Source organism: Bos taurus, chromosome 8, assembly GCF_002263795.3.
Source record: "Bos taurus isolate L1 Dominette 01449 registration number 42190680 breed Hereford chromosome 8, ARS-UCD2.0, whole genome shotgun sequence".
NCBI classification, from domain to species: Eukaryota; Metazoa; Chordata; class Mammalia; order Artiodactyla; family Bovidae; genus Bos; species Bos taurus.
In genome coordinates this window covers 95,503,951-95,520,616 of record NC_037335.1, presented here as the reverse complement: position 1 = coordinate 95,520,616, position 16,666 = coordinate 95,503,951, and the positions used below count along the sequence as shown (strand labels likewise).

General features: G+C 39.5%; 1 protein-coding gene across 1 annotated transcript in view; it reads right to left on the bottom strand.

The window, feature by feature from the left end:
• The window catches only part of TMEM38B (transmembrane protein 38B), a 59,981-nt gene that overhangs the window by 21,340 nt on the left and 21,975 nt on the right, over positions 1-16,666 (bottom strand). Inside the window, exons 3-5 of the mRNA NM_001076387.1 lie at positions 10,650-10,834; positions 9,262-9,349; positions 2,095-2,212 (exon numbers count right to left, since the gene is read on the bottom strand). Coding sequence (NP_001069855.1) covers positions 2,095-2,212; positions 9,262-9,349; positions 10,650-10,834 — 391 coding nt within the window. The remainder of the gene's footprint in view (positions 1-2,094; positions 2,213-9,261; positions 9,350-10,649; positions 10,835-16,666) is intronic.

Below are 16,666 nucleotides of genomic sequence, written 5' to 3'. Positions count from 1 at the left end.
ACATCACAGCAGGATCCTCTATGACCCACGTCCCAGAATATTGGAAATAAAAGCAAAAATAAACAAATGGGACCTAACTAACCTTAAAAGCTTCTGCACAACAAAGGAAACTATTAGCAAGGTGAAAAGACAGCCTTCAGAATGGGAGAAAATAATAGCAAATGAAGCAACTGACAAACAACTAATCTCAAAAATATACAAGCAACTCCTACAGCTCAATTCCAGAAAAATAAATGACCCAATCAAAAAATGGGCCAAAGAACTAAATAGACATTTCTCCAAAGAAGACATACAGATGGCTAACAAACACATGAAAAGATGCTCAACATCACTCATTATCAGAGAAATGCAAATCAAAACCACTATGAGGTACCATTTCACGCCAGTCAGAATGGCTGCGATCCAAAAGTCTACAAGCAATAAATGCTGGAGAGGGTGTGGAAAAGGGAACCCTCTTACACTGTTGGTGAGAATGCAAACTAGTACAGCCACTATGGAGAACAGTGTGGAGATTCCTTAAAAAACTGGAAATAGAACTGCCTTATGATCCAGCAATCCCACTGCTGGGCATACACACTGAGGAAACCAGAAGGGAAAGAGACACGTGTACCCCAATGTTCATCGCAGCACTGTTCATAATAGCCAGGACATGGAAGCAACCTAGATGTCCATCAGCAGATGAATGGATAAGAAAGCTGTGGTACATATACACAATGGAGTATTACTCAGCCATTAAAAAGAAAACATTTGCATCAGTTCTAATGAGGTGGATGAAACTGGAGCCTATTATACAGAGTGAAGTAAGCCAGAAAGAAAAACACCAATACAGTATACTAACACATACATATGGAATTTAGAAAGATGGTAACAATAACCCTGTATATGAGACAGCAAAAGAGACACTGATGTATAGAACAGTCTTATGAACTCTGTGGGAGAGGGAGAGGGTGGGAAGATTTGGGAGAATGGCATTGAAATATGTATACTATCATGTATGAAACGAGTCGCCAGTCCAGGTTCGATGCACGATACTGGATGCTTGGGGCTGGTGCACTGGGACGACTCAGAGGGATGGTATGGGGAGGGAGGAGGGAGGGAGGTTCAGAATGGAGAACACGTGTATACCTGTGGCAGATTCATTTCGATGTTTGGCAAAACCAATACAATACTGTAAAGTTTAAAAATAAAATAAAATTTAAAAAAATCAACCGTATACCAGTGAACAATATATAATAACTTTAAGAATAATAATCAGAATTAGTCTCATCATAAAGCTGCAAGCAAAATTCATAAGATGTGTCAGACACAGTCATAGAATAATACATGTCATCTCCAATCCTGTCAACAATCGATACAGTGAAGATGAGGAAATCAGGTTCAGAGATACTGAGTAACTTGCCTATTCAGTGATTAGACAACAAAGCTAGGATTTGAATTTAAGACTGCCTGTCTCTAAAACCTATGATATCGTACTATTTCCTATCTTTAAGAAGGGATAAAACATCCAATCAGGCAATAGTAATTAAAGAGATTAACCACAAATATGTACTAATATAAAAATATTAAAAGTTTAAAAGAACTTCAGAGAACATCTACGCAAAGTACCTCATTTTACAAATGACACAATACTTTGCAGTCTCTGATTAGCCTTGGCTATTTCTGCTACTCTCTGGCCTCCAACGTATTACAAAGTCAAAGGGTTAGTCAGTTATGTCTGACTCCTTGTGACCCCATGGACTGTAGCCTGCCAGGCTCCACTATCCATGGAATTCTCAAGGCAAGAATACTGGAGGGGGTTGCCATTCCCTTCTCCAGGGGGTCTTTCTGACCCAGTGATCAAACCTGGGTCTCCTGCATTGCAGGCAGATGTATTAAAAGGCTATCTGCAAATCCTTCATGATAGCCTCAGCATAAATCAAACGAGGAATCATAGAAGAGCTATGTTTCAGTAAGTCATGGATGTGCTGAATAAACTCCCCAAAACTGATATTTTTAGACTATCATACAAAGTAATTATTTCTGTTATTTGCCTTATGCAGAATTCTGGTTACACATAATCTATAATACTGATTTATTGCTACTTTGAGCACCTACCTTCGTGGCCACAAGAAACACAGTAAAGAGGAACATAAGATTATGCTTTGATATTGCCAAATACTTGGTTTGCTGAAATGTGAAGATAACTGATCCCAGCAGGGTTACCTTGGCAGGGCTGAAAATAAAACACATTTTAACTCAGTAAGTATTAAGCATGATTTATCTCTATATTTCTCAGAGTAGTCTCAAAATATTAATTAAATGAGTTATTAATAGATGTAACACAAAAATGAATTCTATAAACTTTTGGAAATGCTGAGTTATATAAAGTTAAACACCCTTCTTCTCAGCATAAAGTATCAGATTTTAGAATGTTCATACACACTGTGACTTTCTGATAAGACAGTACTTTTGTATATGCAATATTTCTGAATTGACCATATAACATTGTTTCAAAAGGATACGAAAGTCCCACGTTCTATAGCATGATTTGAGAAAAGCTTATTAATCCTGAAAAATCTTACAGTGCTAACCAAGCTCCTCGGGTGGGATGGGGAATGGAAAAGAAAGTCTTGATCTGTAGCAGTTCCTCATCTTCTAAGGTGTAAATATCTTGTGGTATTCGCAGGCAATTTGATCCAGTTCAGTTCAGTTCAGTCGCTCAGTCATGTCCAACTCTTTGCGACCCCATGAATCGCAGCACACCACATCTCCCTGTCCATCACCAACTCCCGGAGTTCACTCAGACTCACATCCATCGAGTCAGTGATGCCATCCAGCCATCTCATCCTCTGTCGTCCCCTTCTCCTCCTGCCCCCAATCCCTTCCAGCATCAGAGTCTTTTCCAATGAGTCAACTCTTCATGAGGTGGCCAAAGTACTGCAGTTTCAGCTTTAGCATCAGTCCTTCCAAAGAAATCCCAGGGCTGATCTCCTTCAGAATGGACTGGTTGGATCTCCTTGCAGTCCAAGGGACTCTCAAGAGTCTTCTCCAACACCACACTTCAAAAGCATCAATTCTTCGGCGCTCAGCCTTCTTCATAGTCCAACTCTCACATTCATACATGACCATAGGAAAAACCATAGCCTTGACTAGACGGACCTTTGTTGGCAAAGTAATATCTCTGCTTTTCAACATGCTATCTAGGTTGGTCACAACTTTTCTTCCAAGAAGTAAGCGTCTTTTAATTTCATGGCTGCAGTCACCAGCTGCAGTGATTTTGGAGCCCCCAAAAATAAAGTCTGACACTGTTTCCACTGTTTCCCCATCTATTTCCCATGAAGTGATGGGACCAGATGCCATGATCTTCGTTTTCTGAATGTTGAGTTTTAAGCCAACTTTTTCACTCTCTTCTTTCATCTTCATCAAGAGGCTTTTTAGTTCCTCTTCACTTTCTGCCATAAGGGTGGTGTCATCTGCATATCTGACGTTATTGATATTTTCTCCTGGCAGGACCCCCCACAAATACCAAAACTCACTGATGCTCAAGTCCCTTATATATACTGATGTAATTGCATATAATCTATGCACATCCTCCCACAAACTGTAAATAATCTCCAGAATATTTATAATACCAATATAAACGCCACGTAAACAGTTGTAAATACAATATGAATACTACGTAAACAGCTCTCAGCATATGAAAAATTCAGTTTGCTTTCAGAAACTTTCTGGAATTTTTAACAAATATTTTTGGTCCACAGTTGGTTAATACAAAGGCAGAAACCTTGGATATACAGGGCCAACTGTACTCCCAGAGCCCACTTCAGGCTGCTGTGCATAATAGGTCTCATAAAACAGCATGAGCCAGCACCAGCACATTACTTAGCTAACTCCTGTACAAAACATTAGCATTAGCCAATATCTTAAAGTCTATAATAAGATATTAATCTACAAATAAGAAGTACTATTTTCATGTCATATATTTGCCACACACTTAAAGTATATCTCAGTAACATCATTTTCTAGCTGTTTATGCTTACAACTAGAAAAAGATAAATAATAAACTCTCAGAGAGCCATACTGTAAAACATGACAAATGTAAAAGTCCCTATAAGTAACTCTGTGAAAAATAAGTTCTTTCTTTAATTAGTACAAACTAAGGATTGAGTTCAAAACAGAATTAGGCTGGGGTAACAGGATTTGGATCTTGCTTACCAATAACTGGGCAGCGTTCCTGTTTTAGGACAGTGGTCCACAAGCTTTTTGACTGTGAGTCTCTAATGGTAAAAGTGTTTAAGACACTCCTTAATATATATCAATTATTTTATAATTACGTACCTATACAATTACATCATAAAATGTACACCAAACTGACTTTTTTAAAAGGATGAGATTTAAAAATTGGTTAATTCCACTAAGACATTGTCTTAATGTCATTTTGCTACTCTGTTTCTAATAGTTCAGTTTCTATAACAGAGTGCCTCATCAAAGGCATCTCAGCATACACACACTGTATTTTGGATTGTGTTCTCTTAGAGCATAAATTCACAAGCAATGAATCGGAGGAGCAAGGATTGTGAAAACAATAAATTGGAGCAGGTGGTTGAAGCAGCATTAGGATTTAGAAGACAGTGAGATTAGTTAGGAAGATCAGAATGCATTCAGAAAATTCTTATGCCTATTAATTTCCTGTGAATCTAGTATATAGCAATCTGCTTCCAAAATACAATGGTGGAACGGGCAAGGATAACAGCTACAGACACTGCCATTCCAAAAGGAAGAAAATGTAAAGAAGAAAGTGATCACAGACCTATGCAATTTCAAAATTCAGCAGGTCAAATTCCATTAGATTTCAAGGCCCAGGACTAACTCTCCATGGCTTAAGGGAGTCCATCCTCTGAGTCTGCAGCTCTAATCTCTGCACTCATGACTCTGGCTTATTCACCTGTGACTCCAGCCTATGGGTCTAACCTCGGCTTCTAAGACCACAATTCCCACCTTAAAGCCATACTTCCTTTTCCCTGAATGGTAGCCTATGTGTACAGCTAAGAAGTTTTATCAGCCTGTTACTAACCATAGAATTTTGACAGTCTGAATTCTTTTATTTCATCTTATCTCTGTCCTTTTCAGTCCAACCTGACAGTGATTCTGTTGATATAACATCTTCAAAAATATTTAGGGCTTCCTATGTGTGACACACGGAGAAGGCAATGGCAAACCACTCCAGTACTCTTGCCTGGAGAATCCCAGGGATGGGGGAGCCTGGTGGGCTGCCATCTATGGGGTCACACAGAGTCAGACACGACTGAAGCGACTTAGCAGCAGCAGCAGCATGTGTGACACATGGGCTTCCCAGGTGGTAGAGTTGGTAAAGAATCTTCCTGCCATTGCAGGAGACACAAGAGACACAGGTTCAATCCCTGTGTCAGGAAGATCCCCTGGAGTAGGAAATGGCAACGCACTCCAGTATTCTTGCTGGGGAAATCCCATGGACGGAAGAGCCTGGCCGGCTACAATCCATGGAGTCACAAAGAGTTGGACACAACTCAGTGACTAAACAACACATACATATATACATCCATATATTTATTACCAAACACTTTTGCATAGTGGAGAAACCCTTTATGGTCTTAGAGAATATGTATGTTGGAATAAACAGAATGTTGGTAGAAACACGAACATTAGAGGTGCTGGTGAGGTCTCAGAAGGAAATGAGGAACATGATACTGGAAACGGAAAGAAAGATATTTAGTTACATGTGCTACAGTTTTGTGGAAAGCATAATCTGTGAACTTGGATATTTAGTTGAGATTTGGAAGCAAACTGCTGATGGTCTGAGTTGGTTTCTTCTTGCTTCTTACAATGAAGTGTGAAAGGAAAGCTTTGAATTGAGGGAATAACTGCTAAACAAAAAAAAACAAGACTTGATGATTTGGGAAATTATCAGCCTATCCAGTCTGTAAAAAATGACAAAATTAGGAGAGTTATTCTTAGGAAAAGCTAGCTGTGGAGAGAAAGTTAAGGATGTGGCTAGGCAACTTTTGCTAGTGTTAAGAGATTAGGTGTGTAATTCATGGACCCATTCAGCTCTCACAGCAGAAGCCAGGAATAAAGATGAGATTATCCAGGAAAAGTCTGTGGAGGATCATCTTGACTAATGGCATGGATCCCCTGTGTCATATTTGTGTGCATGCATGCTCAGTGGCTCAGTCATGTCCAACTCTTCGTGATCCCATGGACTGTATACATAAATACACACATGGCCTTCCCTGGTGGCTCAGTGGTAAAAGAATCCACCTGCCAATGCAGGAGACATGGGTTTGATCCCTCGTTAGGAAGATCCCCTGGAGAAAGGAATGGCAACCCACTCCAGTATTCTTGCCTGGGAAATTCCATGGACACAGAAGCCTGGCGGGCTACTGTCTATGGGAGTAGCAAAAGAGTCGGACACAACTGAACAGCTAACACTTCCACTTTCTCACACACACACACACACAGAACTATTTTCCAAGTTTCACACACACACACATACATGCATACACAAAATATCATAATGGACACACATACACAAAATATCATAATGGACCCCATGATTTCACTTGACAAACTGTTAAATCATTCAATCATTCACATAGCATTTACTAACTATCTACTATGTGGTAGGTGCTTCAGATATAAAAGCAATCAAAAGAGAGAAAATCCCTGTACTTGGCCTCTGGTATTCTTTGAAGCATGAGGGAAAGCCAAGGGGATAGAAAAACAAACATAATGGATAAGTAAATTATAAAATATGATAAATGCTGGGTGGGGGGAATAGAGGGAAGTGTTTCAATTTTAAGTAAGGTAGTTTTCATTGAGAAGTTAAGCTCTGAAAAACTACGTTGAGCAAAGTAGATAAGGGAGCTAGCCACCTAAGGAAAAATATTCTAGACAGAGAGAGAAGTTAGTTTTAAAACAGACAACACCTGGCTTGTTCAAGGATACAGTGCAGTGAGCAAGGGAGAGAACAGTGAGAGCTGACGTCAAAGCAAATTGGGTGTGGTGGAGACACATATCTTGGAGGGTCTCAGAGACCAGTTGGGCAGACACTACAAGGTTTTAAAAAGAGGACAATCACAACTTGATTTCAGTTTTACAGCCTTGAGAAATGTTTCATGGTTTCCTCAGTATGTATGCCCAGCAGTGGGATTGCTGGATCATAAGGCAGTTCTATTTCCAGTTTTTTAAGGAATCTCCACACTGTTCTCCATAGTGGCTGTACTAGTTTGCATTCCCACCAACAGTGTAAGAGAGTTCCCTTTTCTCCACACCCTCTCCAGCATTTATTGCTTGTAGACTTATGGATCGCAGCCATTCTGACTGGCGTGAAATGGTACCTCATAGTGGTTTTGATTTGCATTTCTCTGATAATGAGTGATGTTGAGCATCTTTTCATGTGTTTGTTAGCCATCTGTATGTCTTCTTTGGAGAAATGTCTATTTAGTTCTTTGGCCCATTTTTTGATTGGGTCATTTATTTTTCTGGAGTTGAGCTGTAGGAGTTGCTTGTATATTTTTGAGATTAGTTGTTTGTCAGTTGCTTCATTTGCTATTATTTTCTCCCATTCTGAAAGCTGCCTTTTCACCTTGCTAATAGTTTCCTTTGTTGTGCAGAAGCTTTTAAGTTTAATTAGGTCCCATGCACTGTTTATAATAGCCAGGACATGGAAGCAACCTAGATGCCCATCAGCAGATGAATGGATAAGAAAGCTGTGGTACATATACACAATGGAGTATTACTCAGCCATTAAAAAGGATACATTTGAATCAGTTCTAAAGAGATGGATGAAACTGGAGCCTATTTACAGAGTGAAGTAAGCCAGAAAGAAAAACACCAGTACAGTATACTAACGCATATATATGGAATTTAGATAGATGGTAACAATAACCCTGTGTACGAGACAACAAAAGAGACACCAATGTATAGATCAGTCTTATGGACTCTGTGGGAGAGGGAGAGGGAGAGGGTGGGGAGATTTGGGAGAATGGCATTGAAACATGTATACTATCATGTATGAAACGAGTCGCCAGTCCAGGTTCGATGCACGATACTGGATGCTTGAGGCTGGTGCACTGGGACGACTCAGAGGGAGGGTATGGGGAGGGAGGAGGGAGGAGGGTTCAGGATGGGGAACACAGGTATACCTGTGGCGGATTCATCTCGATATTTGGCAAAACTAATACAATATTGTAAAGTTTAAAAATAAAATAAAATTTAAAAAAAAAAAAAGAAAAGAAATGTTTCATGGAAGAAATTTCAAGGCATATACTCAAAATGAGAAAAATGTCCCCTTTCACTAATGTCTTATTTATAACTTATTTACTTATTTATCAATCAAAGCTTCCTTTGTTCCATTTCTAAATTACTTCATTCAAGCTTTAAGAGATACATTCTAAGTTAAACATCCTGAAATCTACTGGTTCATTCAAACACATACTTCATCATTCATACTACTTCTCAACCTTCATTTTTAATCCATTCTAATGAGTTTATTTTACATTAAGTCTTCCTCACCTTGCTTATTATGGCCATTAAAGCCTAAGTCTTTCCTTACTGAATTGTGCAAATGGTAACTATATTTCTCTATTTCATTTTCAGTTGCATCAGGAATACATTTCTGACTTATTTGATTGGGTCAATGTCTGTAGAGAAATCTAACAATTAAATTCTCCTAAATGGGTGCAAAAGGTGGTATGAATTGTACAAACACAGAATGGGTTATTTCCTCTTTTTCTTATTTTTTGTATGTAGTTACTCAACTCTCATTTTTAAAGTAACTAACAGAGCTTTTTGATAATGTATTGACTATTCACATAAGTTTGACATTTTACTACCAGAACTATGAATAATTTGGAATCTGGGCGATGATGTAGCCATTAATGAAAATGCCAAGAGGCTGCCACTGATTCCAGAGAAGTCTGCTCCTGTTCTCAGTTCATAAATACACTCTCTTCCCACAACCCTACAACAATCCAAGAGCTTTTGTTTGGTTTTATTTTCTAAGAGGAGGAACCCACAGAAAAAGTAATCAATATTTATTTTTAAAGCTACATTTAAGACAGTAGACTTTCTGGAAAAAAAAAAAAAAAAAGATAGGTTTCCTGGTTTTCTCCCCATTATCATTTTATTTGTCTTTCTGTTTGTTTGTTTCATTCACATATAGAGTCCAAAATGTTTTAAAAATAAATTTGGTAAAATCTAAAGATAAAAGACCACGTCTCAGTACAGTCTATACAAACTCACTAGGACATCTTCAGCCATTCCTCGGCTTCTGGTTTCCAACATCCTTTTACCAACTGCTCAAAATTCGTGATAATGCTACCACCTGCACCTAAAAAGGCCAAGATAAGATAGGAATGTGTTAATTGTTCAGTCATGCAGACTCTTTGCAAGCCCATGGACTACAGCCCACTAGTTTCCTCTGTCAATGGACTTCTCCAGTAAAGGATACTGGAGTGAGTAGCCATTCCCTTTTCCAGGGGATCTTCCTGAGCCAGGAATGCAACCCAGGTCTCCTGCACTGCAGGCTGATACTTTACCGTCTGAGCTACCAAAACAAGAATGCTGCTGCTGCTGCTAAGTCGCTTCAGTCATGTCTGGCTCTGTGCGACCCCGTAGACGGCAGCCTACCAGGCTTCCCGTCCCTGGAATTCTCCAGGCAAGAACACTGGAGTGGGTTGCCATTTCCTTCTCCAATGCATGAAAGTGAAAAGTGAAAGTGAAGTCGCTCAGTCGTGTCCGACTCTTAGCGACCCCATGAACTGCAGCCTACCAGGCTCCTCCATCCATGGGATTTTCTAGGCAAAAGTACTGGAGTGGGGTGCCATTGCCTTCTCCAAAAACAAGACTACTTAACCAAATATTCTTGAGAAAATATATGAAATGAAGCCATAATTCTATCTCCTGACTTAAAATTCCAAGCTATAATTCTAGGGAGGAAGAAAAAAGTTGCTTTGTACATTTATGGTACCAAGACAACTGCAATTCTTTCTTGGCAGCTGTCTATTGTACTACAATTAAGGTTAAAACTGGGGTCTCAGACAGAGATGTAACTTGAGGTTTGTTTCTGACCTGAAAAAATAAACTCCTCTGCTTTATCATTTCCTTCTCTGATTTTAGTTTTAGGTGCAATAACTGTAACAACACACTGAAAATTTAATTTCAACTTATAAAAGAACAATAAAGGTAGATAATATAGGGTGAACATAAACCCATAATCAATCACATTTACTATTTCAGATTATTCAAGATGGAAAAAAAATACAGAAAAAACTAAGAGCAAAATTTCTTTAATTAGATAAACCACATAATTTCTTATGTTAACTTGTTTTTTATATGGTGACAGCACCTTAATTAACTATGAATCTCTCTGGTTACAGCTATTAAATAAACCAATAATATATATTGTATATTTTAAGACAATCAGCTGTAAAATAATGGCTGATGACTAGTAATAGTTAAGAGTGCCAGTTTTGAATTAAATTAACCAGCCAACAGAAACAAAGCTTTCATCTTCCAAAGAAGTCTCTGTTACTAAAGTATGTGGTCCCCATTAATGTAACCAAAGAACTATTCAGTACTTGTAGTACACCAATAACAGAATATTTATGAACATATGTTGTTAATATTACCTCGGGCCCATCCAACAGCTATCATGACTATCCAGCCATTTTTGTAATAGCTATTAGCATGTGTGACTCCACCTACTATTTTCCAAGTTCTGGTCACTTCCTTCATTCCCGCAGCCAACAGTTGAACAGGTAGGAATGAGTATGCCTGGGAAATTAGGTCACATGGGCAAAAAAATGCAATATACCTGAAATTAAAATTTAAATATTTTAATATGACTGTAATCAGAACAAAAAAATCTAGCGTATCAGCAATAACAATCTGATAAAACACAACAAATGGAATTATCCAAATAAACATGGAATTTGACTACAAGAAGACCACAAATGATTTGAATTAAGTCGTTTTTTTTTTTTCTTGGCTGCTCCATGAGGCATGTGGGATCTTAGTTCCCCAACTAGGGAACAATCCATGCTCCCTGCAGGAAAGCACAGAGTGTTAACCACTGGACTGCCAGGGAAGTTCCAAAGTGAATTTTTTAAATCACATGAAGCACATAAAAAAATCTGCCAAAAAGTCATAATGAAAGAGGAATATAAATTTTGTACTTCTGAGTACTCTATATTTGCTGTAAGTTCCTAATCTGTGTCTATACTACTCTAGAAGCTAAGTACTGAATGCACCAACAATACAAAGCCAGTGTATAATCACCATTATGGCAGAAAGCGAAGAACTAAAGAGCCTCTTGATGAAAGTGAAAGGAGAGTCAAAAAGTTGGCTTCAAACTCAACATTCAGAAAACTAAGATCATGACATCTGGTCCCATCACTTCATAGCAAATAGATGGGGAAACAATGGAAACAGTGAGAGGCTTGATTTTTGGGGGGAGCTCCAAAATCACTGCAGATGGTGACTGCAGACATAAAATTAAAAAACGCTTGCTCCTTGGAAGAAAAGTTATGACCAAACCAGACAGCATATTAAAAAACAGAGACATTACTTTGCCAACAAAGGTCCGTCTAGTCAAAGCTATGCTTTTTCCGTTAGTCATGTATGGATGTGAGAGTTGGACTACAAAGAAAGCTGAGCACCAAAGAATTGATGCTTTTGAACTGTAGTGTTGGAGAAGACTCTTGAGAGTCCCTTGAACAGCAAGGAGATCCAAGCAGTCCATCCTAAAGGAGATTAGTCCTGAATATTCATTGGAAGGACTGATGTTGAAGCTGAAACTTCAATACTTTGGCCACCTGATGCGAAGAGCTGACTCACTGGAAAAGACCCTGATGCTGGGAAAGATGGAAGGTGGTAGGAGAAGGGGATGACAGAGGATGAGATGGTTGGATGGCATCACCAACTCAATGGACATGAGTTTGAGTAGACTCTGGGAGTTGCTGATGGACAGGGAGGCCTGGTGTGCTGCAGTCCATGGGGTCGCAAAGAGTCAGACATGACTGAGCAACTGAACTTGAACTTGATAATCACTTCTGCTTTGGAGTATCTCTAGATACAAAATGAAAGGCCCTCAGTCGTGTCCGACTCTTTGTGACACCATGGACTATACAGTCCATGGAATCCTTCAGGCCAGAATACTGGAGTGGGCAGCCTTTCCCTTCTCCAGGGGATCTTCCCAACCCAGGGATCAAACCCAGGTCTCCCGCATGGCAGGTGGATTCTTTACCAGCTGAGCCACAAGGGAAGCCCTCTCTAGGTAGAGAGTGTCTTTGGAATTAGAAAAGAGCCTTTGGTAGCTGAGCAAGGAGAAGCATTTCAACCCCACTTACATCTTTACCTGTGCCCCTTTGTGTATAAACTGCAACCTATACAGAGAAAGGTCATAGCTCTCAACAAGACAGATTCATTCATGTTAAGGAAAAACACATTTCCATACAGTTAAAAGAATATGAAGCTTGTTCTTCAACTCAGTTGAGTAACTTTAAGTTTCAACCAATTAAATTGTGATATTAGTTTAAGAATAATTCATTCCTCAGGTGAGTTATTTTCTGCAGCTTCATTTGTTCTAAGCATCTGTTCAACAATTTAACAGTACTACTGATAGGAAGACATAGCACTCCCCCACTCCCATATTCCTAATACTCTCTGGCAGACAATTTTGTGCTTAAAGCAAAATGTTTATCTGGAAGCAATGAGGAATATACTGCTCAAAAGAGGTACTCTATCTTTTCTAAAAGAAGTTGTTAATCTTATTTTAATTCATGGTTCATAAATCCAAATTCCCAAAAGTATTCATGGAATATGAAAACTGTTCACCAAAACATTACTTCAGAGACCAAGTATAAGATGCAATGATTTGTTAGGCCTGAAGCACCCTCTCTTCAACTCCACTTACCAATTCTTCCTTTTCTTGAAGATTTCACTCAAATACTACCATATACATTGACTTTGGGAGTTTCATTTTATAGTCTCAGTTCAGACTAAATTCTGATGGTTCCTATATACAATGTAGCTCTTCTATACCTTTTCTTTATAATAAATTATAACAGTCCTTAATGACAGGAATCATTCACTGTGTTACACCCTGACCTAAAACTCAGCATAATAAAAAGTAGCCCTGAATCATTTATTAACAGTTAATAAATTCAGTTCAGTTCAGTTGACTCGCTCAATCGTGTCCGAGTCTTTGCGACCCCATGAATCGCAGCATGCCACGCCTCCCTGTCCATCACCAACTCCCGGAGTTCACTCAGACTCACATCCATCGAGTCAGTGATGCCATCCAGCCATCTCATCCTCTGTCGTCCCCTTCTTCTCCTGCCCCCAATCCCTTCCAGCATCAGAGTCTTTTCCAATGAGTCAACTCTTCATGAGGTGGCCAAAGTACTGCAGTTTCAGCTTTAGCATCAGTCCTTCCAAAGAAATCCCTGGGCTGATCTCCTTCAGAATGGACTGGTTGGATCTCCTTGCAGTCCAAGGGACTCTCAAGAGTCTTCTCCAACACCACAGTTCAAAAGCATCAATTCTTCAGCGCTCAGCCTTCTTCACAGTCCAATTCTCACATCCATACATGACCACAGGAAAAACCATAGACTTGACTAGACGGACCTTTGTTGGCAAAGTAATATCTCTGCTTTTCAATATGCTATCTAGGTTGGTCATAACTTTTCTTCCAAGGAGTAAGCATCTTTTAATTTCATGGCTGCAGTCACCATCTGCAGTCATTTTGGAGCCCAGAAAAATAAAGTCTGACACTGTTTCCACTGTTTCCCCATCTATTTCCCATGAAGTGATGGGACCAGATGCCATGATCTTCGTTTTCTGAATGTTGAGCTTTAAGCCAACTTTTTCACTCTCCACTTTCACTTTCATCAAGAGGCTTTTGAGTTCCTCTTCACTTTCTGCCATAAGGGTGGTGACATCTGCATATCTGAGGTTATTGATAGTTCTCCCAGCAATCTTGCTTCCAGCTTGTGCTTCTTCCAGCCCAGCGTTTCTCATGAGGTACTCTGAATATAAGTTAAATAAGCAGGGTGACAATATACAGCCTTGACGTACTCCTTTTCCTATTTGGAACCAGTCTGTTGTTCCATGTCCAGTTCTAACTGTTGCTTCCTGACCTGCATACAGATTTCTCAAGAGGCAGGTCAGGTGGTCTGGTACTCCCATCTCTTTCAGAATTTTCCACAGTTTATTGTAATCCACACAGTCAAAGGCTTTGGCATAGTCAATAAAGGAGAAATAGATGTTTTTCTGGAACTCTCTTGCTTTTTCCATGATCCAGCGGATGTTGGCAATTTGATCTCTGGTTCCTCTGCCTTTTCTAAAACCAGCTTGAACATCTGGAAGTTCACGGTTCATGTATTGCTGAAGCCTGGCTTGGAGAATTTTGAGCATTACCTTACTAGCATGTGAGATGAGTGCAATTGTGCAGTAGTTCTAGCATTCTTTGGCATTGCCTTTCTTAGGGATTGGAATGAAAACTGACCTTTTCCAGTCCTGTGGCCACTGCTGAGTTTTCCAAATTTGCTGGCATACTGAGTGCAGCACTTTCACAGCATCATCTTTCAGGATTTGAAATAGCTCAACTGGAATTCCATCACCTCCACTAGCTTTGTTCATAGTGATGCTTTCTAAGGCCCACTTGACTTCACATTCCAGGATGTCTGGCTCTAGGTGAGTGATCACACCATCGTGATTATCTGGGTCGTGAAGATCTTTTTTGTACAGTTCTTCTGTGTATTCTTGTTAATAAATTAGCAGGAGGCAAAACACAAAATATATCAAAAAACCATCTGATAATCAAAGACCTTTAAAGAAAGAAAGAAATTACCTAAGAATAGTTAAAAGCTTTTTGAAAATGACTTGCTAAATCACTTCAGTCATGTCCGACTCTGTGCGACCCCACAGAAGGTAGCCCACCAGGCTCCCACGTCCCTGGGATTTTTCTCCAGGCAAGAACACTGGAGTGGGTTGCCATTTCCTTCTCCAATGCATGAAAGTGAAAAGTGAAACTGAAGTCATTCAATCATGTCCGACCCTCAGCGACCCCATGGACTGCAGCCTTCCAGGCTCCTCCGTCCATCGGATTTTCCAGGCAAGAGTACTGGAGTGGGGTGCCATTGCCTTCTCCTTGAAAATGACTGGTATAATATAAAAACTTTACATGTTTATAAAATATTTTGAAAGCCTCTCTTTAAATTCTCTCTTTAAAGGTAGAACAAATTTCCAGGAAGTAGGTTAGGTGCCAGGAAAAGAAAAGAGTTACACTTAAGCAATTTTTTAAAGTATATTTTTAAATAAAATAAAAATAGTGTATGCTCAAAATACTCAAACAAAAACACAACAAAACAAAAATAATACAAATGGCCTCATTTTCATTCTCCACACAGAAACTATCTTTAGATCAGATCAGAGATCAGTTGCTCAGTCGTGTCCGACTCTTTGCGACCCCATGAACCGCAACACGCCAGGCCTCCCTGTCCATCACCAACTCCCGGAGTTCACCCACTCATGTCCATCGAGTCAGTGATGCCATCCAGCCATCTCATCCTCTGTCGTCCCCTTCTCCTCCTGCTCCCAATCCCTCCCAGCATCAGAGTCTTTTCCAATGAGTCAACTCTTCGCATGAGGTGGCCAAAGTACTGCAGTTTCAGCTTTAGCATCATTCCCTCCAAAGAAATCCCAGGGCCGATCTCCTTCAGAATGGACTGGTTGATCTCCTTGCAGTCCAAGGGACTCTCAAGAGTCTTCTCCAACACCACAGTTCAAAAGCATCAATTCTTCGGCGCTCAGCCTTCTTCACAGTCCAATTCTCACATCCATACATGACCACAGGAAAAACCATAGCCTTGACTAGCCGGGCCTTTGTTGGCAAAGTAATGTCTCTGCTTTTCAATATGCTATCTAGGTTGGTCATAACTTTCCTTCCAAGGAGTAAGCGTCTTTTAATTTCATGGCTAAGTCACCATCTGCAGTGATTTTGGAGCCCAGAAAAATAAAGTCTGACACTGTTTCCACTGTTTCCCCATCTTTTTCCCATGAAGTGGTGGGACCTGATGCCATGATCTTTGTTTTCTGAATGTTGAGCTTTAAGCCAACTTTTTCAACATGAGTCAAAGCCTAAACTACAAGAGCAATCTTGACATTTTTTCCCCCTAACTTAAGGGATCAAATCCATGCCCCCTGCAGGGAAAGCACTGCATCTTAACTACGGACCACCAAGGAAGTTCCAATCTTGGAGTTTTTATATCCAGCTATGTGACATTTTGGCATATGGTCTAAAAATCTGTAACTACTGCTATTTCTAATAAATAAGTCTTTACTGCATTTCAGGTATTTCTAAAGTATACCTATAACACACTAGTATTTCAAACAAAAATAGTTCTCATTTCAAGTGTTAAACAGCCACAGGGCAAAAGAAGAATTGTTTATTGTGCTCCATAGACTTACAAGTAAGCAAATCACACCAGAGGCTCCCTAAACAGCCATTCCCGCTCTATAACACGTTAGCTTTTTAAAATTTCTTTGATGACTCACTCAACCAACACTCATTAAGGAATCATCATGTTCCTCCTTCTGTAAAGATTATAATTTCACCTTTAATTAAAATTGTAGCATCTAAGGA